General features: G+C 35.0%; 1 protein-coding gene across 1 annotated transcript; it reads right to left on the bottom strand.

Annotated features, from left to right (window-relative positions):
• Positions 1 to 8,144: 8,144 nt before the first annotated feature.
• Positions 8,145 to 20,168, bottom strand: LOC123533661 (DNA polymerase delta subunit 4-like). Its single transcript, XM_045315411.2, has 4 exons — positions 20,001 to 20,168; positions 15,816 to 15,911; positions 13,456 to 13,567; positions 8,145 to 11,486 (listed from the first exon to the last, which is right to left on the bottom strand). Exons 1-4 carry the CDS (start codon positions 20,083 to 20,085, stop codon positions 11,456 to 11,458), a joined length of 324 nt encoding a protein of 107 aa, XP_045171346.2. The 5' UTR covers positions 20,086 to 20,168; the 3' UTR covers positions 8,145 to 11,455.
• Positions 20,169 to 20,276: the final 108 nt, after the last annotated feature.

The raw sequence follows: 20,276 nt of genomic DNA, 5'->3' as shown, positions 1-20,276 counted from the left end.
GCGCTCGACTATTTTGATGCTGGATAGTGAAACTGGGCACATCTGAGGAAGCTGGAGCTGTCATTGGAGTGTTTAATGACTCCAAGGGTGGATGAAGATATTGGACAACAGCTTGAGTCTGTGTCAAAAATATTAAGTTATAAAAGAGATAAAGATAAAGTGTATCAAAACACTAAATAAGTATAATTCTAAGCAAAAAGGGGGTATAATTCATAAAATATTGGTGCAAGAGTTATATACCTTGTGCCATATGACTTGGGTGATGATGTGGAACAACTTTTTCAAGTTTGAATCAAATCCATTTAGTAATTACAAAGATATAGTGAAAATGCATCAAAATTAACCTTAGATTCTAAGTAAAAAGGGGCATAATTCATGAAAAAATGGTGCCAGAGTTATACACCTTGTGTCAAATGATGTGGGTGATAAGGTGGAACAACTATTTTAAGATATCAAATCCATTTAGTAATAACTGAGATAGAGTGAAAGTGCACCAAAACTTTAACCTGAAATTCTAAGTAAAAAGGGAAGATAATCATGAAATATTGGTGCAAGTTATGGCTCTTGTGTCATATGATGTAAGTGATGATTGACAACTATTTCAGTTTGAAATCCTATCCATATAGTAATAACTGAGATAGAGTGAAAGTGCACAAACCTGAAATTCTAAGTAAAAGTGGGGGTAATTCATTAAATATTGGTACCAGAGTTATGGACCTTGGTCATATGATGTGGGAGATGATGTGGAACAACTACTTTCAGTTGAATCAAATCCGTTCATATATTAGGATAGAGCGAAAGTGCATCAAAACTTTAACCTGAAATTCTAAGTAAAAAGGGAAGATAATTCATGAAATATTGGTGCAAGAGTTATGGCTCTTGTGTCATATGATGTAAGTGATGATGTTGAACAACTATTTCAAGTTTGAATCCTATCCATATAGTAATAACTGAGATAGAGTGAAAGTGCATCAAAACCTGAAATTCTAAGTAAAAGTGGGGGTAATTCATTAAATATTGGTACCAGAGTTATGGACCTTGTGTCATATGATGTGGGAGATGATGTGGAACAACTACTTTCAGTTTGAATCAAATCCGTTTCATAATAATTAGGATAGAGCGAAAGTGCATCAAAACTTTAACCTGAAATTCTAAGTAAAAAGGGGGGATAATTCATGAAATATTGGTGTGAGAGTTATGGCCTTTGTGCAATATGATGTGGGTGATGATGAGGAATAACTATTTTAAGTTTGAAACAAATCCATCAAGTAATTACAGAGATAAGGAGAAAAAAGAGAAAGTGTAAAAAAACTTTAACCAAGGTGGGGACGCAGAAGGACGCCAACGTCAACGCCGACGCGGGGTTGAGTAGGATAGCTCTCCATATGCTTCGTATAGTCGAGCTAAAAACGGCAGCTGAAATGGTCAACAATAAACTTTTTTGATGAATCTATTAGAAAATTATCAAACGAAGAAAAATATGCACCAAAGCCCTCCTTGACACGAAAAACAATAAAGGTCCAGGCTCCGAAGGTCTGTCTCACCACATAATTTTATAAACTATGTTGGAAAGATTTAAGGTATATTTCATATGTATTTCTTAAGTATTCATACGAGAAGGGAAAAATGTCAGACCTGCTAACAACAAAGTATTTTAACATTATTACCCAAATTTGGAAAAGACCAAACATCACTAGCAAATTGGCGACCAATTAGTTTACTTAATGTAACTACTATAAAATTGCGACAAAAATGATCTCTAACTGACTTAAAAACGTTTTACCACATATTATAAGTTATGAATAAACTGGATTCATGAAGGATATATGTATTTGAGAAAATGTGCGCCTTAGTTTTGAAATATAGAATACCTCGATAAACAAAATCTTTCTGGTCTTCTCTTGTTTTCAGATTATGAAAAGGCGTTTGATAGTTTAAGCCATGATTTTATAATGCAAAGTTTAAAGCACATCAGTTTTGGACAGTCATGCATAAAATGGGTAAAGCTCTTTTATATAGCGATATCACCAGTCTAATTGTTAACAATGTTGTTTTTTTTATCGGAAAGTGTCAAAATTGAACACGGGGTTCGACAAGGCTGTCCTCTTTCTTCTTCGCTGTTTAATGTTTGCATGGAATCATTAACTAATAATATAAGAAAAGATAAACACATTAAAGGAATCAATATAGGAAATAGTGAAATAAAACAAACACTTTTTGCAGATGATGCAACTTATATTAATAACGGTAATAAAGAATCGTTCGAGAGATTATTAGATGTTATAACTAATTTTGGCAATGTTTCGGGACTTAATCTAAATATAACAAGCAAATTCGATGAATTGGTATCCCCCGCCGAAAGGGTCTGTGGTGAGGAACAGCAAAACAAGAGGGCCATGATGGCCCTATATCGCTCACCTGTTATCATTGCACTTGAGGACAAGAAGGTCCTCAGAAAAAATATCTAAGTCCAAAGGACAGGAACAACAAAGGGAAGAAATTTAACCAAAAAGAAAAAAAATTCTTACAAGGTACGGATATGTCAAAATACACCTAAAAAATGGAGGTAACATCCATGTTGTACCACAGAAAAGTGGTCTCCGTTTTTCCCTACGGCCAATAATAAAAAAGTTACTAAATATCAGCTATTTATAGTAAGGTAAAAGGGAAGTAATTAAAAAAAAAATTATTGTAAGTGAACAAAAGAAGGATCTGCCAAATAAATCTGTTGACATAAATGAAATTTCAGATCAGTATCTTCATTAGTTATGGAGATATACCCATTTTAATTTGAAATAAAGGGAGGTAATTTGACATAGAATCAGTCCATAGTTATCTACCCTGATTGGCTCAGTCCAACTAATGACAATAATGAAATTTCAAATAAGTCCTATAAATACTTACTGATATAAATCCATTTTGATTACAATCAGGGGAGGTAATCAGATATAAAATAACTCTGGAACCTACGATTGGATCTGATTTGTCATGGAACCCAAGATTTATTGTTGTTGAAGATATTTTGGAAGTTTGTATCAAATAAAACCATAAACAAAGTATCTATATGGCTGCAAAAGACAAAATAGCCAATTTTGGACCTTTAAGGGGCCATAACTCTGGAACCCATGATGGAATCTGGCCAGTTCAAGAAAGGAACCAAGATCTTGTGGTAATACAAGTTGTGTGCAAGTTTGGTTAAAATCAAATCATAAATGAAGCTGCTATTGTGCAGACAAGGTCAAAATAGCTAATTTTGGTCCTTTCAGGGGCCATAACTCTGGAACCCATTAAGGGATCAGGCCGGTTTAAAAAAGGAATCAAGATCTTATGGTGACACAAGTTTTGTGCAAGTTTGGTTAAATTCAAATCATAAATGAAGCTGCTATTGTGCAGACAAGGTCAAAATAGCTAATTCTGGCCCTTTCAGGGGCCATAACTCTGGAACCCATGATGGAATTTCGCCAGTTGAAGAAAGGAACCAAGATATTATGGTGATTCAAGTTGTGTGCAAGTTTGGTTAAAATAAAATCATAAATGAAGCTACTATTGTGCAGACAAGGTCAGAACAGCTAATTCTGGCCCTTTCAGGGGCCATAACTCTGGAACCCATAATGGGATCTGGCTGGTTCAAGAAAGGAACCAAGATCTTATGGTGACACAAGTTTTGTGTAAGTTTGATTAAATTCAAATCATAAATGAAGCCTCTATTGTGCAGACAAGGTCAAAATAGCTAATTTTGGCCCTTTCAGGGGCCATAACTCTGGAACCCATAATGGGATCTAGCCAGTTCAAGAAAGGAACCAAGATCTTATGGTGATACAAGTTGTGTGCAAGTTTGGTTAAAATAAAATCATAAATGAAGCTACTATTGTGCAGACAAGGTCAAAACAGCTAATTCTGGCCCTTTCAGGGGCCATAACTCTGGAACCCATAATGGGATCTGGCTGGTTCAAGAAAGGAACCAAGATCTTATGGTGACACAAGTTTTGTGTATGTTTGATTAAATTCAAATCATAAATGAAGCCTCTATTGTGCAGACAAGGTCAAAATAGCTAATTTTGGCCCTTTCAGGGGCCATAACTCTGGAACCCATAATGGGATCTAGCCAGTTCAAGAAAGGAACCAAGATCTTATGGTGATACAAGTTGTGTGCAAGTTTGGTTAAAATAAAATCATAAACGAAACCACTATCATGCAGACATGAAGTTGATGCACGGACGGACGCACAGACCACGGGTGATCACAAAAGCTCACCTTGTCACTATGTGACAGGTGAGCTAAAAATATACCCAGGAAAAAGTTAAGAATGTTACAAAGAAGCAAATAATTTCATGAGTCAAAATCAAATTAACAGAAAATGAATGTTTTTTTTTTTTTGTTTTTTTTTGGGGGGGGGGGGGGGGGGGGGGGGGGGGGGGGGAGGGTACAAATGTTTACATGTTGATTATAAATATTATTGATAGAAAATTAAAAATGAACAAGAGGACCATGATGGTCCTGAATCGCTCACCTGTTCCCACATGACCCAGTTTTCAGTATGAAGTCGTTTTTTCTATTATTTCACATAGTGACCTAGATTTTAAGCTCATGTGACCCAGTTTTGAATTTGATCTAGATTTCATCAAGATAAAAATTCTGACCAATTTTCATGAAGATCCATTGAAAAATATGGCCTCTAGAGAGATCACAAGGTTTTTCTATTATTTGACCTATTGACCTAGTTTTCAAAGGTACGTGACCCTGTTTTGAACTTGACCTAGATATCATCAAGGTGAACATTCTGACCAATTTTCATGAAGATCTATTGAAAAATATGGCCTCTAGAGAGGTCAAAGGGTTTTTCTAATTTTAGACCTACTGACCTAGTTTTTGACCGCAGTTGACCCAGTTTCAAACTTGACCTATATATCATCAAGATGAACAGTCAGACCAACTTTCATACACATCCCATGAAAAATATGGCCTCTAGAGAGGTCACAAGGTTTTTTCATTATTTGACCTACTGACCTGCATTTTGATGGCACATGACCCAGTTTCGAGCTTGACCTAGATATCATCATGATGAACATTCTGACCAATTTTTATGAAGATCCATTCAAAAGTATGGCCTCTAAAGAGGTCACAAGGTTTTTCTATTTTTAGACCTACTGACCTAGTTTTTGACCGCACGTGACCCAGTTTCGAACTTGACCTAGATATCATCAAGATGTACATTCAGACCAACTTTCATACAGATCCCATGAAAAATATGGCCTTTAGAGAGGTCACAAGGTTTTCTATTATTTGATTTACTGGCCTAGTTTTTGATGGCACGTGACCCAGTTTCTAACTTGACCTAGATATCATCAAGGTGAACATTCTGACCAATTTTCATGAAGATCTTGTGAAATATATGGCCTCTAGAGAGGTCACAAGGTTTTTCTACTTTTAGACCTACTGACCTAGTTTTTGACTGCACGTAACCCAGTTTCGAACTTGACCTAGATATCATTAAGGTGAACATTCTGACCAATTTTAATAAAGACCCCATGAAAAATGTGACCTCTAAAGTGGTCACAAGGTTTTTCTATTATTTGACCTACTGACCTAGTTTTTGATGGCACATAACCCAGTTTCAAACTTGACCTAGATATCATCAAGGTGAACATTCTGACCAATTTTCATGAAGATCTTGTGAAATATTTGGCCTCTAGAGAGGTCACAAGGTTTTTCTATTTTTAGACCTACTGACCTAGTTTTTGACCGCACGTGACCCAGTTTCGAACTTGACCTAGATATCATCAAGGTGAACATTCTGACCAATTTTCATAAAGACCCCATGAAAAATGTGACCTCTAAAGTGGTCACAAGGTTTTTCTATTATTTGACCTACTGACCTAGTTTTTGAAGGCATGTAACCCAGTTTCAAACTTGACCTAGATATAATCAAGGTGAACATTCTGACCAATTTTCATGAAGATCTTGTGAAATATATGGCCTCTAGAGAGGTCACAAGGTTTTTCTATTTTTAGACCTACTGACCTAGTTTTTGACCGCACGTGACCCAGTTTCGAACTTGATCTAGATATCATCAAGTTGAACATTCTGACCAATTTTCATAAAGACCCTATGAAAAATGTGACCTCTAGAGTGGTCACAAGGTTTTTCTATTATTTGACCTACTGACCTAGTTTTTGAAGGCACGTAACCCAGTTTCGAACTTGACCTAGATATCATCAAGGTGAACATTCTGACCAATTTTCATGAAGATCTTGTGAAATATATGGCCTCTAGAGAGGTCACAAGGTTTTTCTATTTTTAGACCTACTGACCTAGTTTTTGACCGCACGTGACCCATTTTCGAACTTGACCTAGATATCATCAAGATAAACATTCTGACCAATTTTCATAAAGACCCCATGAAAAATGTGACCTCTAGAGTGGTCACAAGCAAAAGTTTACGCACGGACGCACGGACTGACGGACGACGGACGACGGACGCTGCGCGATCACAAAAGCTCACCTTGTCACTTTGTGACAGGTGAGCTAAAAAAAAAAAAAAATTGAGGGGGGAGGTGGGGGTTGGAAGGGGGGGGGGGCAGGCAAGGTGGCGACAAGGTGTGGGTACACAACTTCACATGTTTATTATAATTGTTCATGGAAAAGAATGAAAGAAGTTTAATGAAATTCTTCCAATTGGTTGATATTTATATACATGTAAATTGGTTTCTAATAATCTATGTGATTTCTGTAATATGAACATTGAAACAACCGAGCCTTTGTACTGGGAGTGCCAACATGTGCTTTATGGAATAAACAACATTTTTATGAAACTAGAAATATCTACTATACAGTCAATTTTGAAGATGTCTGTTTCGGTTGTACAGGAAATACTACAAGAGCTGTCACAGGAGACAGCAAGCTCGACTATTTCAATGCCGGATAGTGAAACTTGGCACATATGAGTAAGCTGGAGCTGTCACTGGAGTGTTTAATGACTCCAATGTGGATGAAGATATTGGACAATAGCTTGAGTCTGTGTCAAAATTATTAAGTAATAAGAGAGATAAAGATAAAGTTTATCAAAACATTAAATAAGTATAAAAGGGTCATGGTGAAAAAGCATCAACATTAAACTTAAATTTTAAGCAAAAAGGGGAATGAAATATTGATGCAAGAGTGATGGCCCTTGTGTAAAATGATGTGGGTGATGATGTGGAACAACTCTTTTAAGTTTTAATCAAACCCTCTCTGTAATAACAGATATTATTGAATCGATACATATTTGATATGATTGAAAATCTGAAATTTATATTTATTCTTTCTATATAGGTATACATGACATTACAGAAATAAACACGTTTACCAATACGGGGCCTCAAAAATAAAAATTGTATTTAAGACCAAGTTCTGTTTTGAGGCATATTTAGATGTGATTAAAGAAACAAATCACTTCATTCTGAGTTTGTTCGCATAATTTAGAAATAGTCTGGCGACTTGCAGTTACTAGTAAATAAAATCGTTCGTGTTAATTTTGTACCAATAATGTACCGACTATGTTGTCCCAGATATTCAGTTATTCGTATGAAATAATTCAGGCATGTATCATGGCCATCTATTAACCCTTACCCTGCTAAGTTTCTACAATGGGACTGGTCCATCATTCAATTTGGGCAGTACCATTTACTGTTTGAAGGGGTGTTCAATAAAAATTTACTGACTGAATAGCGAACAGTGCAGGCTGATCTTGGTCTGCGCTGGTCGCAAAGGCAGTATCACTTGCCGACAGCAGTCTAAAGGTTAAAAAAATTGTCTCTTTCATGTCTTCAGAAAGAAAAAAACTGTACTGTTTAACATTTCAAAATTCTTAAATGGGAAAAAACAATCATATTAAAATCGATGTCCCTTAATATTCAGAATTCTCAATCATACAAATCAGACACAGTTTTACACCAATGACAAGCTGATCAGGATCAGGTGAACTACAAATGTATAGATCATATTTTGTTTGATTTTAAAGTCAAATCAAGATATAAGTAAAATGTGCCACTGTCCAGTTTTAAATGCGATGGCTTCCATATATATGGTAGAATTCAGGCTGGATAACAAAATACCAAGAGGGCAAAGTGATCCAGAATGAAGAATATAAAGCACTCAACGTATAATTGTCTTCATGGTGCATTTATTTCAACTTTCCATTTTGAATGTCTATGTATACGATAAAAATATATCCAAGAAACATCAGCTTTGGTTTGGTTGTAAATACAAAACACATAAAATGGTAGTCTAACGAATGCATGCTTAACTATTTGAAACCATTCAACATAATATTAGCTTACATATAAAAGCTTCGCTAAATTTTTTCTAAGTTAAAAAGGGGCATAATTCTCTAAACTTAAGCCAGAGAACCTGGATAAAAATGATCATTTTATGATGCTTAAGACTTGTGAATCATTTTGCTAATTCCTGACTGCTTACTGTTCCTGAAAAAAATTGCCAAAATGTAAGCCAGGGCAATGAGATCTGCCATGTGAGGCCATCTCATGATGCCAAAGTTGTAAATATTTAGTGTTATAGTTTCTGAGGAGCATGCTTACAAGTAAAACTCTAACAAAGAACTATAAAATAAAAACAGAATATAATTTTGACAAAATAGATGCAATATTCATAATTGAGCTGTGCCATGGGAAAACCAACATAGTGGCTTTGTGACCAACATGGGTCCAGACCAGCCTGTGCATCCGTGCAGTCTGGTTAGGATCCATGCTGTTCGCTTTCAAAGCCTATTGGAATTAGAGAAACTGTTAGCGAACAGCATGGATCCTGACCAGACTGCGCAGACGCATGGTCTGGATCCATGCTGGTCGCAAAGCCACTATGCTGGTTTTCTCATGGCATGGCTCATATGTCCTGTGAGGTCATCTCACGATACATGAACAGAAGATAAGTTTGAAAATTAAATGCATCTGACACCGTATTTTTGAGAAACCTGCTTACACAGAACAATTTTAGACGTAGACACTGACCCAAATGAAAAGGTGAAAACAAAACCTCTAGTGAAAAATTTCAAATAGTCAAGCTACAAATGAAGTAAAAACCAAAATGTCATAATGATAAAATAATTATATTAGTATAAATAGACAACAATATAGTAGAACAATATATAAAATACACATAACAAAACATATTTCAATAAAATCAAACAATAAAATCTGTAAACATTATAAATTATAATAAATAAAAAATAAAAATCATAAAAAAGAATTAACTTCAATAATGATTGGTCTACACAATACAAAAGCTCAATCTCTAAAACTGTTGACTTTCGAAAAAATAAGGGTTTCATGTAAAAAGTATGTGTTTAATCTTCAACCTGTTCTTAAAACTTTGAGAGAATACAACGTTATTGAAAGCTTCATCAGCCTCTTCCCGCATATATGCTATATGCAAAAATGTAAGAAAACAACAATTTAAAGGCTTCTATACAAATTGAGGGCTGAGCAGGAAACTACTCTATCTTGTTCTTTATGTATATACAGTTACAATAGTTTCGCGCTCGGCCCTTGAAATTTATTAATAGAAGATAATCTTACCTTCATAGCAAATTTAAAGATATCCAATGGCCATCTTTCAATATAAAATATTTTATCTTCAGATATATACTTCAAATGTATAGAATATATGTCAAATGTATTTAATTTGACTAAATACGTAAATTAAGTTTGTGTATAGAGTTACATTCATAATTAAATGCCATGCAGTAACAGTTGATTCTTAAAAACAGCCAGTGTTTTAGTGGTAGTACACATTTATATTGTGTTTATCTATTCATGTACACAGGCGTACTATTTTAAACCTAATGAATAGTTGTAACTGTTAATACATACACATAAACTTGTTAATTTTATTTTTATAAACTATAATTATGAAGTAATTGTCCATGTTGTTAAGTATGAAATTTCAATTATTTGGATCTAACATACCTTTAATCTTTTAGTAGAAACTTTTAGATATTAAATTGCTAAAGACAATAAAATATCAAAAACAAAATGAAAACAACAATGAAATAACAAGAAGGTGAAAAAAGATTAAATGCCGAGTGATATCTAGCATTTTACCTGAAGGGAAGGGAAGTAACTCTGTAAAAACTGTCTAATTTCCATCATCTTAAAAATGTTGACAAAATATCATTGCATATTTATCTAGCAAATTTTACTTTTATAACTTGAAAAGGGTCATATTAAATTTATTTTCTAACTGTTATGTTATAAATAATAAATACAGTTAAATTACAAATGTTCTTCATAATATACCCTATATAACAAATACATGCCTCTAGATTTCACAGAAAACAAAATGGGACTTCTGAGTATGAGCAATATAAAAGCAATACCTTTGAATTAAAGCAATTCATAAAAAAGATGTGAAATTCTCCAACAAAGAGATATGACACAAATGCATGTAAAAAGTCTCTGGATTTCTTTGTGTTGAGTGTGAAGTTTTCTTTTGAAAATACTAAATAATGCTGTATTCTATAAAGTACCCTAGTGTTGCCAGCAGAAAATTCAAATCTTGCATTTCACTACATGTATGAGCAATATAAAAGCAATATTTTTAAATTAAAGCCATTCCTGATAATCTGCAAAATTTTCCAGCAGAGAGATATGATGCAAATGCATTTAAAAAATCTCTGGATTTCTTTGTGTAGAGTGTGAAGTTTTCTTTTGAAAGTATTAAATATTGCTGTACTCTAGTGTTGCCAGCAGAAATTCAAATCATGTTATGAAATGTACCAACATCTTACAGTCTTACAGATTTCATCACACGTTAATTTGATTTCATCGAAAGAATTCACACAGATTTCACTGAATCTAAACCTTTGGGCCAAATAACTAAATGTTTTGCCGAAGAAGTTCTCCGAGAATCTTTTTTAGAGATACTGTGTTTTCTTCTGTCTTCAAGTCAGCCAACATTCATTAAGCTGCTGCTTCAACCTTTTACCTCTGGTTAATGGATAATGAAATTTCACATCAAGTTTTTTTCTATAATATTAGTAACATCATTTAATAGCAACTGAATTATGGCATTTAACACACTAAGTTTTTAACAGTACATTAATGCATTTGTAATACAGTTCAACCTGCCATAGCTGACACCTGTATTAAACAGTCACCTGCCGTAAGCAGCCAGTCAGCTAACTTCCCATATTGATTTTGCTTGTCTTAAGCAGTCACCTGTTTAAAGCAGCCAGAATGTGCCAATCCCTCTGCTGGCTGTTAATTACAGGTGTGATTGTAAAATCATTTTTTTATCGAAAGTGTTTGCAGAATGGTACATCAGAAGTCTGGTAGATTTATCTGTAAATGGTCCCATGTTGAATACCTATAAAGTCCAAATCCCATTCAATCATATCCTGTCATATGACTTTGTTTAGCATGGCACCCTGTCAGACAATTTTGTAGAATGTATGATCCCGTCACATGATGTTTTTGTAGTCATTCCACAGACTGAAAAAAAGAAAATACATTGTATGCTTTAAAATAGAGCTTAACCCTTATCATGCTGGACATGATTGATTCTGCCTTTGCGACCAGAGCAGATCATGATCTGTGCAGCCTGATCATGATCTGCACTGTTCGCAATTTAGTCAGTATCTTTTTGGTATGCACCCCATTTAACAGTTAATGTACTGTCCAGATTGAAAGGTGGACAAGTTCATGATAAGAAGTCGTTTCAAGGTTTTTCTATTTTTAGCTCTAGCGGGCGGTCCCTAAAAGAGGCCAAGTACCCCCATTTGAACAACAGACCAAGTCTGATGAAGATCCATCAAGCGGTTCATGAAAAGAAGTCGTTTAAAGGTTTTTCTATTTTTAGCTCTAGCGGCCCCTTAAAGAGGCCAAATGCCCCCATTTGAATAAACTTGATAGAAGACCTCACCAAGATGTTACAGACCAAATTTGGTGTTATTCTGAGCAGTAGTTTCAGAGGAGAAGATGTTTAAGTAAAAATGTGGACGACCCATGCTGGACGCCTGACCATCCACCCTATACTAATAGCTCACCCTGAACCTTCTGTTCAGGTGAGCTAATAAAGGATGTCTAAATGACATTTTATGCCAGCCAACATGAAAACTTGACAAACAAGAGCTGTCAATGCTCGACTATTTGAACTAGAAGATGCTTTTGTAGGAGAGCGCATGTCTCCCCCAATGCATAGTAGTAATAGGCAAGAAGTCAATAGGGGACAGAAGCAAAAGTCCAAGAGACAACTATGGTTGGCTGCAATAGGGATCATCTACTCGGCATGTCCAACCATCCCAAGACATTTCAACATTCTTGGCCTATTGGTTCTCAAGTTATGGTTTGGAAACGGTTTTACATGTTCTGGCCCCTGTGACAATGACCTTTGATGGAGTGACCTCAAAATAAAGAGGGGTCATCTACTCTGCATGTCCAATCATCCCATGAAGTTTTAATATTCTGGGCCAAGTGGTTTTCAAGTTATTGACCGGAAAGTGTTTTCCATGTTCAGGCCCCTGTGTCCTTAACCTTTGCTCAAGTGACCCCAAAATCAATAGGGGTCATCCACTCTATAAGTCTTATCATTCTATGAAGTTTGAAGGTTCTGGGTCATATGGTTCTCAAGTTATTGATCGGAAATGCTTTTCTAATTTCTGGCCCCTGTGTCCTTGAACTTTGATTAAGTGACCCAACAGGGTCATCTACTCTAAATTTCCAATCATTCTATGAAGTTTCAACATTCTGGGTCAAGTGGTTCTCAAGTTATTGGTCAGAAACCCTTTTCCATGTTTAGGCCCCTGTGACCTTGACCTTTGATCGAGTAAGCCAAAAATAATAGGGGTCATCTACTTTGTAAGCCCTATCACCCAATTAAGTTTGAAGGTTCCAGGTCAAATTGTTCTCCAGTTATTGATCGAAACTGAAGTGTGACAGGCAGATGGCCCCTCTGACCTTGACCTTGAATGAAGTGACCCCCAAAACAATAGGGGTCATCTAAGTCCTATCAACCTATTAATTTTGAAGGTTCTGGGTCAAATGGTTCTCAAGTTATTGATCGGAAATGGTTTTCCATGTTCAGGCCCCTGTGACCATGACCTTTAACAAACTGACCCCAAAATCAATAGGGGTCATCTACTCTGCATGTCCAATCATCCTATATACTTGCACTATTCTGGGTCAAGCGGTTCCCAAGTCATTGATTGGAAATGGTTTTCCAAGTTCAGGCCCCTGTGATCTTGACCTTTGATGGAGTGACCCTAAAAACAGTAGGGGTCGTCTACTCCATAAGCCCTACCATCGTATGAAGTTTGAAGGTTCTGGTCTGCACTGTTCGCTATTCAGTCACTATATCTTCGGTGAACATCCCTTTGTTAAACAAGTGGTACTGCCCAAATTGAAAGATGGACCAGTCCATTTTAGAAATTTAGCAGGGTGAAGGTTAACATGTTCAACACACCATTGGGTATATCTCTCATCCTCCGCATGTGTGATAAGAAGCTGTTTAACTTCTGGTGCCGGGTTCAAACCATGTTTTTCTGCTCTGTTCCAGCGCTCAAGCCTTGAAATTCCTACAAAACAAATGAATATGATAATCCATTTATCTATCACTAAGGAATGCTTAATAATATAAAATAAAGAAAATCTTCAAACCACTGTTGCTGGTTTTAATGAACACAGTCTGACAGAGATCTCAAAAGATTATGTAGAACAGAAACTGTATACTTAACAATCCTGTGTTGTTCACTTCCTACCATCACCCAGTCATCAAACTTTCTACTATTCTACTATCACTATCCCAATACTGCCATCCTGCTAAAAGGCTACTATTATACTACACTATCCCAATATTGCCATCCTGCTAAAAGGCTACTATTCTACTATCACTATCCAATATTGCCATCCTACTAAAAGGCTACTATTATACTATCACTATCCAATATTGCCATCCTGCTAAAAGGCTACTATTCTACCATCACTATCCCAATATTGCCATCCTGCTAAAAGGTTACTAGTCTACTATCAATATCCAATATTGCCATCCTACTACAAGGATACTATTATACCATCACTATCCAATATTGCCATCCTGCTAAAAGGCTACTATTCTACCATCACTATCCCAATATTGCCATCCTGCTAAAAGGCTACTATTCTACTATCACTATCCAATACTGCCATCCTGCTAAAAGGCTACTGTTCTACTACCACTATCCAATACTGCCATCCTGCTAAAAGGCTACTATTCTACTATCACTATCCAATATTGCCATCCTGCTAAAAGGCTACTATTATACTATCACTATCCAATATTGCCATCCTGCTAAAAGGCTACTACTCTAATTTCTACCATCACTATCCAATATTTCCAACCTGCTAAAAGGCTACTATTATACTATCACTACACCAATATTGACATCCTGCTTAAGGGTGACCTTTCTACTATCACTATCCAATATTGCCATCCTGCTAAAAGGCTACTATTCTACTATCACTATCCAATATTGCCATCCTGTTAAAGGCTACTGTTCTACTATAACTATATCCAATATTGCCATCCTGTTAAAAGGCTACTATTCTACTATCACTATCCAATATTGCCATCCTGCTAAAAGGCAACTATTTTACCATCACTATCCCAATATTGCCATCCTGTTAAAATTCTACTATTCTACTATCACTATCCAATATTGCCATTCTGCTAAAAGGCTACTATTTTACCATCACTATCCCAATATTGCCATCCTGCCAAAGACAACTATTATACTATCACTATCAAATATTGCCATCCTGCTTAAAGGCTACATTTCTACTATCACTATTCAATATTGCCATCCTGCCTATTACACTATCACTATCCCAATATTGCCATCCTGCTATAAGGTTACTATTCTACTATCACTATCCAATTCTGCCATCCTGCTAAAAGGCTACTATTCTACTATCACTATCCCAATATTGCCATCCTGCTAAAAGGCTACTGTTCTACTACCACTATCCAATACTGCCATCCTGCTAAAAGGCTACTATTATACTATCACTACACCAATATTGACATCCTGCTAAAGGGTTACTTTTCTACTATCACTATCCAATATTGCCATCTTGCTAAAAGGCTACTATTATACTATCACTACACCAATATTGCCATCCTGCTAAAGGGTTACTTTTCTACTATCACTATCCAATATTGTCATCCTGCTAAAAGGCTACTATTCTACTATCACTATCCAATATTGCCATCCTACTAAAAGGCTACTATTCTACTATCACTATCCCAATATTGCCATCCTGCTAAAAGGCTACTATTTTTCCATCACTATCACAATATTGCCATCCTGCCAAAAGGCTACTGTTCTACTATCACTATCCTACTATTGCCATCCTTCTAAAAGGCTACTATTCTACTATCACTTTCCAATATTGCCATCCAACTTATGATTATTAAGAAAGCTACTATTTTACTATCACTATCCAATATTGCCATCCTGCTAAAAGGCTACCTTCTACTATCACTATCCAATATCACCATCCTACTAGAAGGCTACTATTCTACTATCACTAACCTACTTATGCCATCCTACTAACCTACATTCCTTCTACCCTCCCATTACAGATAAATAAAAAATAAACACTTAATGTGAGTGACCAGATGCGGTTATTTGGCACTGTGCTAACAAAAGACACAGAGCAGTAGTAAAACAGTAGAATGGGAGGATGGCAAAAGTAGACTGCAATATTTCATCCTATCCTCTTTCTACTGCAACCCAACAATCACTATCCTAGCATTATACAGAATTACAGATACTGAATACCTACCCATGCTAGGTCCATACTCCCAGTTCAGGTCAAAATCCTTCAACATTTTCATTTCATTTTCCTCTGCATTACTGCTTGATGGCTGTGGTGAATGTCCTAAAATTTGATCATGATCAATAAGTGATAAACAAAGGTGGATTCAAAAACTTAAAAAAGAAATCAGCAACTATTATAGATCTATAGGGAAAAGTTCTATTTCACAGACTACTATTGAAAATTTAATTTCTTACACTGACAGGCATTTAAGCAAGTAACTTTTCAGGTTTTAAGCAAATATGTTGTCTAAGGGATCCGGTAATTGGACCCCTAGATCCGGAGTCCAGGTCCAACATTCACGAAAAAAACTCAAGTAATTACGTAGTAAGTCTGTTTTTTCGTATTTATAGCTAAATCATACTATGGTTAGTAGTATATATGTCTGCAGTACTTATTTCAGTCATGCAATTATATTTCTATTTAAGCATGATATAAGTTCATATAACGAACTTAAGTATTTGCTTAGTATATTTCTTACTTCTATACTTCGTTTTCTGTAAATTTCGGAATTGTTGTGTTTTGATCTATGAAAATAGTCATAATTATATGATTCTGATATAGATGAAAAGGTAAACACTGAAGACGCATAAAAGGGCAAAAATAAGCATTTGAAATAAGAGGCATAGCTAAGCAATTAGTTAAGTTTTTTCGTGAAATTAGGGCCAGAGATGGACAGCAGGTCAGACATGTGTAAATGGGTCAAATTAACCATATATCATGTAAATTCAAAATGTGTTTACAGAATTGCCAAATATGAACAAAGAAAAACTTCTGCATTATTGTTTTAGTGTATATACTTTCATCTGAGCATTCAATTTTACCCTTTACCCAATGCTTAAGTTCCATTAATGAACTTGTCCATCTTTCAATTTGGACAGTACCATTAACTGTTAAAAGGGGTGCTTACCAAAAAGATACTGACTGAATGGCGAACAGTGCAGATCATGATCTGACTGCATGTATGTGCAGGCTGATCATGATCTACACTGGTTGCAAAGGCAGAATCAGTCGTATTTAGCATGGTAAGGGTTAAGCTCAGGTAAGCTGTAAGCAGCACAGGCTTGATTTTTGCTACAGACAGAGAGATATAGCAGATGATTTTGGAACTTACTATATATAAAGCAGACATCTTTTAGGTTGTTTTGAAGGAACCGGACTCCGGGTTTTGGCTAAAAATGATCATTCTTTAAAATTGAAGTTTTGTCATATTATGAAAATTATATTAGAACATGAGTTTTTGTTTCTATTTTTTAGCTGCCTTTAAAAATGGGAAATCAAGAAAAAAACCTCTTGTGTTGGGAATCGATGATTGTGTTGTTGTCATCTTGTTGTTAGAGAGTGTTCTTTAGTTCATGTTCAGACTCTTATTAAATCTGATTGGTTCTAATGTTTGAAAATGATTTTGAAAAATATCTTCTTATATTCGTACTTTTATTCTTTAATTAATTTTGAATTCTCAATGATAATATTGCATTGTATGAAACAACACAGTGTTGTTGTAAAGGATTTTTTCTAGAAAACAATTTATCCTGTGTTCAAAGAGATGTATAAATGTTATATTATACATTCAATTTCCCATCTAATAGATCCACTACTTTCACAACGAGAATAGCATAAACTTATCAAAACTAAAGTTACATCTTTGCTAATCCTTATCGCATAGTGCGGCAGTTTTCCTTTGATCTTTCCAGTATGTTAAACATGGTAACACACATTAATACTACAAAATCTGTGCTGATATTTTACAAAACTGTTACGATATATATCAACACAGAAGTCTCTATAGAATTTCATTAGAAAGAAACACTGTTGTGATATATATCAGCACAGTAAAACTGTTCTGATATATATATGGCAACACTTTTTCTCTAACGAGGTCCTATCGAGGGAGTATAATTTTCTCCTTTCAAAGAAAAGATGATTTTAGCTCCAATTTACAGTTCACAGAGAAAGAATTATTACAAACACCTACATTTATAAAGTAAAAGAATAAATAAACTAGAATATTTCAAAAACTCGATATTCGCCAAATTCAGAAATACATGAAATATATGAAATTCTGTGATTTCTCAAATGTTTCTTTTTCTTTGATTTTTTTTTTACAAACAAAACAACAAGTCCTACAATATGTTTGCCTATGAAATGCAAAGATTTAAAACCAATGCAGGAATCTGTTTGATACTTCTATCTGGGGAACACATTTTCTAAAACAGAATTTTTAGTGTTTCTGTCAGCGAGGCGCAGAAAGGGAATCAAAAGTGTAAAAATTATAATAAACAAATTTAAATGAAAATAATATATAAATTTTAATGATAAAACTATACGATAAAACAGTTATAATATGTAATGCTCGTGTGTTATGAGGATATATATCAGAGCTAGGGGTACATCTCGGTATTTTTCTCTGCACAAATCTGTCTCGGCCTACCGGCCTCGACTATATGTGCAGAGAAAAATACCCTCGATGTACCCCTAGCTCTGATATATCCTGGTAACACACTCTCACACATACTATAACTATTACTAATTTATTATGATGGATATAATTATAGGCTTCTTGATAAACCATCAAGTTGGTTTTAAAAGCTCTCACGAGCTTATGTTATATTGTTACTGTTACCGACTTTGTAAATAAAATTTACCTGACTCGACTTGATCAAGTTCATAGCTCATATGTAACGAACGCTCTCTAAAAACAAGATGACAACGACATAATCATCTCCTTCTATTCGTTTCGCCATTAATGATTTCGGCAAACTTTCATTTTATCGGCTGAAAATGCAGTAATCTATTTGAGACGATTAAAAATATACTTTATTATATACTATATTAATTAATTACTTATTCATTAAGAAATTGATTACTGGATGGCTAGAAAATTCCCTGAGGATTTGCTAGCTGTCCCGTTAGAACGCAGGCTAGGCGTCCGGTTACTGGACGGCTAGACACTACCTAAGTTATTTTGTCACGTAATAAACTCCGGTGACAAAGGGAATAGTAAACAACACTTCGAAAGTCAACAGTTTTTATTTAAAGTTCAACCCAGTTCTTATGGAAAAGTGAGACGCACTGACAATGATACCTAACCCAAGGTGTTTTAGCCCAAATAACTAAAAGAGTCTAATCTATTCAGTTCCCCGTGCCGTTCTAAACTTTCTCCCGCTAATCAGAGTTATATAGGAAATATAGCCAGGAGCATTGTTGGTAATTAGCTATCATGTCCGAGCGTTATTACAAATATGGTGATACGACATTCTGCGGACTGCTGAATCTGCATGAATCTGCAATGTATAATGGAAACATGCCAGCGTCCAGTTGGCTACCTGTATGCCTGGTACAGAGAAGAACTGTACTTTGTTAACCTTAGGATAGCAATATACAAATGTATAATATTTCGGAGAAGCAATATTTTAAAATACTGAACTGTTTCTATATTATTTTATAACTATGTCCTGAATGGCCATTACATTACAATTTCCTTTCTTTCTTCTCTTGAGAATAAAATAATAATTTAAGTATGAACATGTCATAATAATATCATGTCCGAGCGTTATTACAAATATGGTGATACGACATTCTGCGGACTGCTGAATCTGCATGAATCTGCAATGTATAATGGAAACATGCCAGCGTCCAGTTGGCTACCTGTATGCCTGGTACAGAGAAGAACTGTACTTTGTTAACCTTAGGATAGCAATATACAATTATACATGTATAATATTTCGGAGAAGCAATATTTTAGAATACTGAACTGTTTCTATATTATTTTATAACTATGTCCTGAATGGCCATTACATTACAATTTCCTTTCTTTCTTCTCTTTAGAATAAAATAATAATTTAAGTAGGAACATGTCATAATAATTAAGTAACAGGCCCACAATAATAAAATAATAGGCCATTACATTACAATTTCCTACTGTACAGCCTACCAGAAAATGTTCCCCAACAGATTTCATTGAGGATTTCCTAACAGAAATATGCAGAATAGGTTTGTATGTGATGGGACAGCAACAGTCAAGTTATCACGCTGTCTCGAAATGTCCTATTATTTGGACTACAAACAAATGAACAATGAAAAACTAATGAAAGTGAAACCTGTACAGAAAGAAGGCATTCAATTTTGTCATTCACTTAATTGACCACTTACTCTTCTCACTCGGAGTTTTGACATAACTCGTTGATTGTTTGACTTTTTTAAATGATGAGGTGATGGTTTTATTTTTTGCATACATGCCTACTGGACTTCTAAACAAAAGCTACACGAAAAATGCAACGCTGACAACTTTTTGTTTACAATTTTAGATTTGTATAAAACTGGACGAAATTAATAAATTTCAAATATAAGTTAAAAATGTCTTTAATGCTTTTGATATTTTATTCCTTAAATTAGCCGTTTAAAAATTATTTGATTCATTTTTAGCTT

This window comes from Mercenaria mercenaria, chromosome 12 (genome assembly GCF_021730395.1).
Source record: "Mercenaria mercenaria strain notata chromosome 12, MADL_Memer_1, whole genome shotgun sequence".
NCBI classification, from domain to species: domain Eukaryota; kingdom Metazoa; phylum Mollusca; class Bivalvia; order Venerida; family Veneridae; genus Mercenaria; species Mercenaria mercenaria.
The sequence above is the reverse complement of the archived record's forward strand: the minus strand, read 5'-3'. Positions and strand labels throughout refer to the sequence as shown.

Coding starts and splice junctions, on each gene's coding strand:
- LOC123533661 (XM_045315411.2), bottom strand. CDS start 20,085: ATGTATGCAAAAAATAAAACCATCACCTCATCATTTAAAAAAGTCAAA. Junction 13,568..15,815: donor GGAGTATGGACCTAGCATGG/GTAGGTATTCAG, acceptor TTTGTTTTGTAG/GAATTTCAAGGCTTGAGCGC. Junction 11,487..13,455: donor GATGAGAGATATACCCAATG/GTGTGTTGAACA, acceptor TCTTTTTTTCAG/TCTGTGGAATGACTACAAAA.